General features: G+C 40.6%; 1 protein-coding gene across 4 annotated transcripts; it reads right to left on the bottom strand.

The window, feature by feature from the left end:
- Positions 1–211: 211 nt before the first annotated feature.
- On the bottom strand, positions 212–8,404 carry LOC110510817 (uncharacterized). Of its 4 annotated transcripts, none has more exons than XM_090201400.1 (11): positions 8,233–8,404; positions 7,467–7,528; positions 6,655–6,803; positions 6,138–6,266; positions 5,885–5,996; positions 5,734–5,800; positions 5,587–5,633; positions 3,244–3,425; positions 2,996–3,109; positions 741–1,027; positions 212–335 (listed from the first exon to the last, which is right to left on the bottom strand). In XM_090201400.1, exons 2-11 carry the CDS (start codon positions 7,513–7,515, stop codon positions 227–229), a joined length of 1,245 nt encoding a protein of 414 aa, XP_090057526.1. In that variant the 5' UTR covers positions 7,516–7,528; positions 8,233–8,404; the 3' UTR covers positions 212–226. The 4 variants fall into 4 exon arrangements, with proteins under 4 accessions (XP_090057526.1, XP_090057527.1, XP_090057523.1 ...); XM_090201401.1 differs by having other exon boundaries at positions 8,318–8,401; XM_090201397.1 differs by having other exon boundaries at positions 7,895–8,399.
- Positions 8,405–8,738: the final 334 nt, after the last annotated feature.

The raw sequence follows: 8,738 nt of genomic DNA, 5'->3' as shown, positions 1-8,738 counted from the left end.
CAGGCTAACTGTAAACTTGATTAGCAGGACCAGGCTAACTGTAAACTTGATTAGCAGGACCAGGCTAACTGTAAACAAAGATAGCAGGACCATGCTAACAGCATTCGTAAGTTAGGCTAACTGTAGACCTAAGTCAGGCTAACTGTAGAGCTAAGTCAGGCTAACTGTAGACCTAAGTCAGACTAACTGTAGACCTAAGTCAGACTAACTGTAGACCTAAGTCAGGCTAACCGCACCTGGTGGTGAAGAGAGCCTTCTCGTTGATCATCTGGACTCTGAAGATGTTGACAGCCTTGTAGAAGTCTATCACATCCTGGTACTTCTCCAGTAGATGCCTGGAGAGAGAGACAGGATAGAAAAGAGTCACTCCACAATATCACCACATTTGACAAGATTAAAACACAACAATGTGGAGTTCAGACACTATAAACTTCCATTGGCAATCAATGTCATCAATATCAACCAGCATACCTCATATCATCAATATCAATCAGCATACCTCATATCTTCAATATCAATCAGCATACCTCATATCATCAATATCAATCAGCATACCTCATATCATCAATATCAATCAGCATACCTCATATCATCAATATCAACCAGCATATATTATATCATCAATATCAATCAGCATACCTCATATCATCAATATCAATCAGCACATCTCATATCATCAATATAAATCAGCATACATTATATTGTATCAGTTGTATTACATTATAATATCCTTAATATACCTGTAATATGTCCCAGACTCATCCTTCTGGTTCCTCTGGTCTGGCTTCATGTCCTCTCTCCCCCACTGGTAGCAGGGGCAGGGGAAGAGGTTTAGCCAGGGGTAGAGGCAGGGGCTGGGGCCTGGTCTGGTCCTCTCTCCCAGGGGCAGGTTCTGTGCCAGGTAAGGTCTGAGCAGGGCTCTGGGCAGCAGAGACACCAGCCAGTAGATGGGCTCCTCATTCACAATGTCATGGAAGCTCTGGAGGTACTGACGCACAGCTGCAGAGGGCTGGATGGAGGACAGGTTCTGTAGGCAGGAAGAGGAAGAGAAAGAGATGGAGGAAGTGAGATAAAGAGTTTACTATGTGGTTGTGGCTAAGCTTAGCCGAATACATTTCAACTCAGTTTCACAGTTCCTGACATTTAATAAAAAGTTAAAATTCCATGTCTTAGGATCACCACTTTATTTTAAGAATGTGAAGTGTCAGCATAATAGTAGAGAGAATGATTTATTTCAGCTTTTATTTATTTCATCACATTCCCAGTGAGTCAGAAGTGTACATACACTCAATTAGTATTTGGTAGCATTGCCTATAAATTGTTTAACTTGGGTCAAACATTTCGGTTAGCCTTCCACAAGCTTCCCACAAGTAGGTGGGTAAATTTTGGTCCAGTCCTCCTGACAGAGCTGGTGTGACTGAGTCAGGTTTGTAGGCCTCATTGCTCGCACATGCTTTTTCAGTTCTGCCCACATATTTTCTATAGGATTGTGGTCAGCGCTTTGTGATGGCCACTCCAATACCTTGACTTTGTTGTCCTTTAGTCATTTTGCCACAACTTTGGAAGTATTATTGGGGTCATTGTCCATTTGGAAGACCCATTTGCAACCAAGCTTCAGCTTCCTGACTGATGTCTTGAGATATTGCTTCAATATATCCACATAATTGTCCTGACTCATGATGGCATCTATTTTGTGAAGTGCACCAGTCCCTCCTGCATGTCATGAATAAATACGTCACTCAAGCTAACATCAGGTCCAGACTCCACAGACCAGAGGTTCGGTTGGTGCAAAGCACCCCCACAACATGACGATGCCACCCCCATGCTTCAAGGTTGGGATGGTGTCCTTCGGCTTGCAAGCCTCCCCCTTTTTCCTCCATGGTCATTATGGCCAAACAGTTCTATTTTTGTTGCATCATACCAGAGGACATTTCTCCAAGAAGTACAATCTTTGTCCCCATGTGCAGTTGAAAACCGTAGTCTGGCATTTTTTAAAATGTTTTGGAGCAGTGGCTTCTGCCTTATATCCACTCGTTTCACTGTGGATATAGATACTTTTGTACCTGTTTCCTCCAGCATCTCCACAGGGTCCTTTGCTGTTGTTCTGGGGTTGATTTGCACTTTTCTCACCAAAGTACGTTCATCTGAATGGATCTGAATGCATATGGGTTTCTCAAGTATCCTGTAAATTAAAACATTCCCTGTCATGTTGTCCTGCACCAGGTTGGATCTGAATGTATATGGGTTTCTCAAATATCCGGTAAATTAAAACATTCCCTGTCATGTTGTCCTGCACCAGGTTGGATCTGAATGTATATGGGTTTCTCAAATATCCTGTAAATTAAAACCTTCCCTGTCATGTTGTCCTGCACCAGGTTGGATCTGAATGTATATGGGTTTCTCAAATATCCTGTAAATTAAAACCTTCCCTGTCATGTTGTCAGGCACCAAATGTTCTTAAAGGAAACTCTGAAGTGGCTTACTGATTATATGAAGATGTTTTAATATTCCCAGATGACTGGAAACCAGCTATAAACTGTAATGCTAAAAGACCTTGAACTGAATGGAGTCAAAAAGGGAAAAGATAGAAGATATGATTGGTTTACGTTTTGGGGGTGTGTCTAAATACACCAAAACCTGGGTAACCGAAATTGAACTAGAAATTAACCAAAACAAAAAAAGTTAAATATGAGTATTTGAAAATGTTTATGGAAGGTTTTTGGAATTGATAAATCACCTACTACGTTCTAGTTGAATTTTCTTGCTATAAATCCTCTTAAATTATATATTAATATAAATTATCTTAAATTGTATAAATATATATATTATCTTAAATTGTATAACATATATTATCTTAAATTGTATAAGATATATTATCTTAAATTGTATAAGATATATTATCTTAAATTGTATAAATAGATATATTATCTTAAATTGCATATTAAGATATATCTTAAATTGTATATTACGGGTGATTGTTATAACAGCTTCCTACCAGGTGTGGTGGAGTTTGGATCTGGGCCTCCTTCATAGACTCCTGGTAGCGTTGATGTGTTCTCCAGAGAAACATCATGATGTCTGGAGGACCCTGGACTGTTCTGATCAGCACCTGGCCCACACACACATTTACACTGTTATACAGAGCAACTTATCTTAAGATAGCTAGGGACGACAATCACGTATCACAGTCATAATAAGTAAATCTTTATGGTATTGGTTTTATGTAATGTATTTTCTTTTCACCTGCAGCATGGTGGTGACTTTGTCCAGGTATAGCACCTCCTGGTGGCAGAAGTCAGCATAGCAGCGGGCAGGCAGACGTCTGGAATACATCCCCCTGAGGAAGGCTGTGTCGAGGATCTCATCTGCTACTCTCTCACTGGTCTCCCACAGGACGTCATAAATACTCACCTCTTCAACCAGCTCTGGGGGAGGGAGGGGCAGTGTTCACAACTACTACTGTGGTACAGTTTAGCAATGATTAGTACAAAACCCAAAACAGATCATAAAAAAAACCCAGTTGTTTCAACACTCTGAGCACATTGAGCACATTTTGTGGAATTTCTTTCCTTCTTAATGCATTTGAGCCAATCAGTTGTGTTGTGACAAGGTAGGGTGGTATACAGAAGACAACCCTATTTGGTAAAAGACCAAGTCCATATTATGGCAAGAACAGCTCAAATAAGCAAAGAGAAACGACAGTCCATCATTATTTTAACTTTTTAGGGATAGGGGGCAGTATTTGGAAGTTTGGATGACTGTGGTGCCCAAAGTAAACTGCCTTTTACTCAGGCTATTCTAGAAATCCTCTTCCTCTTTAACGGGATATCTTCAACATTCTAAATCTCCCTTTATTTAAATCTCCCATTTTAAATCTGACTTCCAACATTCTATTCACTCTAAACAATCTGACATTTTGAAGAGGACAGCTGATGATGTTGGTACTTGCGAATGCCCTTTCAAGCTTTCAAACATGTTGAACCGATCTGGAATTAAGCTTTTTATGCTCCTAGAAAACCTCATCCTCTTTAATAAGGATCCGCCTCTTTTTTTTTCAATTTCGCCTGTAATGACACACATACATCTAACTGCCTGTAGCTCAGGCCTTGAATCAATGTCCAACTCATCCCAAATCATCCAAATTGGGTTGAGGTCGGGTGATTGTGGAGGCCAGGTCATCTGATGCAGCACTCCATCACTCTCCTTCTTGGTCAAATAGCCCTTACACAGCCCGGAGTTGTGTTGGGTCTTTATAGTCCCACTAAGTGAAAACCAGGGATGGCGTATCACTGCAGAATGATGTGGTAGCCATGCTGGTTGAATGTGCCTTGAATTCAAACTGAATCACTGACAGTGTCACCAGCAAAGCACCATCACACCTCCTCCTCCTTGCTTCACGGTGGGAACCACACATGCAGAGATCATCCATTCACCTACTCTGCGTCTCACAGATACACGGCGGTTGGAACCAATAATCTAAAATCTAATCTAATCTAAAATCGAATGTCAATTGCTCGTGTTTCTTGGCCCAAGCAAGTCTCTTCTTGTTATTGTTGTCCTTTAGTAGTGGTTTCTGGCCCAAGCAAGTCTCTTCTTGTTATTGTTGTCCTTTAGTAGTGGTTTCTTTGCAGCAATTTGACCATGAAGGCCTGATTCCCACAGTCTCTTCTGAACAGTGGATGTTGAGATGTGTCTGTTACTTGAACTCTGTGAAACATTTATTTGGGCTGCAATTTCTGAGGATGGTAACTCGAATGAACTTATCTTCTGCAGCAGAGGTAACTCTGGGTCTTCCATTCCTGTAGCGGTCCTCATGAGAGCCAGTTTCATTATAGCGCTTGATGGTTTTTGCGACTGCACTTGAAGAAACTTTCAGTTCTTGAAATTTTCCACATTGACTTGCTTAATTTCTTAAAAACATTTTCCAAAAAAGCAGATGAATCGATTACCTTTGAAGATCTTCATCTTTTTGCAATCCCAAATGTCCCAGTTACACAAAGTCCTTCTTTATACCCCCCTCCAAAAATATATATTTTTTATTTGGCGCGTTTGATTCAGAAATACACCAGTTTGAACTCACCCAACATGCCTACAAAGGAATGTAAAAAGTAACTTGGTCCAAACATTTCAAACAACGTTTCTAAACCTCAGGTACCCTAATATGTAAATAATCGATCAATTTAAGACGGAATAAACTGTTTTCAATAGTGGAGAAAAACAACGAGTCATTCACGCTCACCAAAATAGTAGAGTCCTTCTGAGTGACACTTAGATAAGAAAACGATCACTTCTTAATTTTTCCCATAAAAAAACATTGAACAATTTCTAAAGACTGTCGGCATCTAGTGGAAACCAGAGGAACTGCAATCCTAATAATTTGGCTTTCCCATAGAAAAGCATTTTGACCTCAAAAAAACAAATTTCCTAGATAGTTTTGCCTACCAAATCAGTTATGTTATACTCAGAGACATTATTTTAACAGCTTTAGAAACTCTCAGAGTGTTTTCTATCAAATACTACCATGCATATGCATATCCTAGCTTCCTAGCTTAGTCTATCCGAGGCAATGGGCCAAGACATTCCTACCTCTCTCGTGTTTTTTCTTCTGACTTGGCAATGATGCTAAACCAGATCTAAAAGAAAATGAAATAAAAAAGACATGAATGTAATTGAGTTTTAATATGGTGCCTGTATAAAACATGTCCAGATACAAGACAGTGTTAGACCTGCTACCTTGTCTCCATAGAACACACATAGAACCTCAGCTCTGCACAGGACACGTCATTCCAGCCCTGCCCACCTGTTGTCAAGACAAATCTCACTTCAGTTATTTCAATGTGCTCAGAGAGTGTGTGTGTGTGTGTGTGTGTGTGTTTGTGTGTACCTCCAGTGTGTAGCTCCATACAGTTCTCCCCCTGTCCAGAGTTACTGGGCTCATCCTCCTCCCAGTAGAAACTGTCAACAGCTGAGCCGTCACTCCACAGCCACATCCCCTCCTTATCACAGAAACACATTGATTGATGGATTGAAACCACTTCATTGTTTTTAAACAGAAAGTACGTTGACCTTTTGCCTCTGTAAACTGTAGACATTTGACAGACTGACTGACTGACTGATTAATTATTGACCCAGTGTACCTGAGCTGCATCGTAGCCTCCTATCCAGACCGGCTGGTCTGTGTGTCTCCTGACCAGATCCTGGACAAACACCTGTTGACCCGGGCTGTGAACCGACACCAGGTTCCCTCTGTGCTGGGAGCAGTACAACTAGAGAGACAGTCAGAGAACACTGTGTTAGCCCGCTGAGCTAAAGCCCTGGCAGTACCTCAGGGAGCGAAGCAATGCAGGCTAGAAATGGAAATTTCCTGAATTAAATGTGTGCTAGTCTTGAAGTATCAATGGTTGTGAAATAGTATTAGTTGTAGGAGTGACAGCAATAGAAGTGGTAGTATTGGTGACAGAAGTAGTACTACTAGTAGTAGTAGTAGTTTTTAATTTAACTAGATTTTAAAGTATACAATTTTATGTGAAAAACGGATTTTAGCTTCATTCTTTTACCATGGAATTGCCCTAAATCAATTCCTAACCAACTCTACTACAGCAACAGAACAAGGTGACCTTTAGTTTCTCAGTCTCTCCCAATTACAAGAGTTACCTCTGCAGTGGCCCAGGTGGCCCAGACGGGGTAGAAGGAGAAGCAGCGATGCTCATTCTGATGCCACCCGGCTGGGCATGGTGACTGGGAGTCCACCCCTTCCACCTCCTCCTCTGTAGTGTTCACCACCCCCGGGGCAGCATCCAGCCCTGGAACAACAACACACACCGACAGTATGTACTGTTCAAGAGCTGTGCTTGACTTAGTTTACCTGGTACATTGGAAGCAATTAATGGAATAATCCCAAAAGTGCAAACTAAGCTAGTTTAAGTTGCACCTCAAATACTTTATAGCATCTAGAGTTGGGTTTGACTAGATACAATGCTATTTTACTGTTAACAAATTGACAACAGACTTTCAGCACGCTTCAACATGCATGATGCTTACACAGATGGTTGATGATTGGCCGAGTGAAATTCATGATCAAAAGATTGTGGGGGCTGTTTTGTTAGACATCAGTGTGGCCTTTGACGTTATCATTCATAGTCTGATGCTGGAAAAACGTAAGTTTTATGGCTTTGTACCTCCTCCTATATTGTGGAAAAAGAGTTACCTGTTTAAATAAATAACAATTTGTATATAAGAATTTGTTCTTAATTACAGACCTGCCTAGTTAAATAAAGGTTAAGAATTTGTTCTTAATTACAGACCTGCCTAGTTAAATAAAGTTTAAGAATTTGTTCTTAATTACAGACCTGCCTATTTATATAAAGGTTAAATAAAAAAGTGTTTTAACAGAACACAGAGGGTGTTTTCTATCAATCATTTTAACTGTTTACACACACCGTCTGTTTTTCAAGTTTCATATTCACCTGTTGAGAGGTGCAGAGCCGTCACTATACAACAAAGCAGCAGAGACATTCTGCCAACCGACCTACAGAGGAAACAATGATATTACTTTACATAACAACTCTACATTTAACAACCTCTAATAGTGTTACAGGGATCCTGGATACCATTTTAATGTCTCCGTGTGCATTAGGAAGGAAGGTAGTGGTTGTTTCACGAGCAAATGCTATTTAGCATTAGCACAATGACTGGAAGTCTACAGGTATGGTAGCATTGCTAATACACCTGTAGACTTCCAGTCATTGAACTAGAATCCTACATTATGCATTTAACATAACTCATTTTAAAATGATATCGCATAACATGACAAAACAAAACACAAATTAACTTTTAAGTGACATCAGTTAACATGACATAACAGAGCAGCTCCATCTGTAACGTAGCACATTACCTGGACATGAATCAGAGAATGTTGACAGTAACACAGTGACAGTAGTAGTAGTAGATTGGTCTTGGTAGAGTAGCTCAGAATCAGAGAATGTTGAGAGTACCTGAGCTGGCTAGTAACACAGTGACAGTAGTAGTAGTAGCTTGGTCTTGGTAGGATAGCTCAGAATCAGAGAATGTTGAGAGTAACACAGTGACAGTAGTAGTAGTAGTTGGGCTTGGTAGAATAGCTCAGAATCAGAGAATGTTGAGAGTACCTGAGCTGGCTAGTAACACAGTGACAGTAGTAGTAGTAGCTTGGTCTTGGTAGTATAGCTCAGAATCAGAGAATGTTGAGAGTACCTGAGCTGGCTAGTAACACAGTGACAGTAGTAGTAGTAGCTTGGTCTTGGTAGTGTAGCTCAGAATCAGAGAATGTTGAGAGTACCTGAGCTGGCTAATGCTTCTGGCTTGGATTAGTCACTGTTGAGGAGGAGGAGTGAAATGAGGTGATGTAAGGAGAAGAGATGAGGAAATAATAAGGTACTGCAGAACAGCAACCAGACCATATCCTCCTCTCTACACTAGTGGGTGTGTCCTAAAAGCCTCAGCCCTGCCCACTCTCATTATCAGTCAGACTAGAATCACATCAACAACCTGCTAGTTCCAACAACACATCTCCTGTTCTGACAGACTAGAATCACATCAATATCCTGCTAGTTCCAACAACACATCTCCTGTTCTGACAGACTAGAATCACATCAATATCCTGCTAGTTCAAACAACACATCTCCTGTTCTGACAGACTAGAATCACATCAATATCCTGCTAGTTCAAACAACACATCTCCTGTTCTGACAGACTGGAAT

The sequence above is a fragment of the Oncorhynchus mykiss genome, chromosome 15, assembly GCF_057628025.1.
Source record: "Oncorhynchus mykiss isolate SJ-2025 chromosome 15, ASM5762802v1, whole genome shotgun sequence".
Taxonomy (NCBI): domain Eukaryota; kingdom Metazoa; phylum Chordata; class Actinopteri; order Salmoniformes; family Salmonidae; genus Oncorhynchus; species Oncorhynchus mykiss.
This window is presented reverse-complemented; position numbering and strand designations above follow the sequence as displayed.

What these genes read in the sequence shown, in the direction of transcription:
- LOC110510817 (XM_090201397.1), bottom strand. An exon ending in TATGGAGCTACACACTGGAG is followed by an intron (nt 5,801 to 5,884) that starts GTACACACAAAC and finishes TCTTGACAACAG; the next exon opens with GTGGGCAGGGCTGGAATGAC. An exon ending in GTGTGTTCTATGGAGACAAG is followed by an intron (nt 5,634 to 5,733) that starts GTAGCAGGTCTA and finishes ATTTTCTTTTAG; the next exon opens with ATCTGGTTTAGCATCATTGC.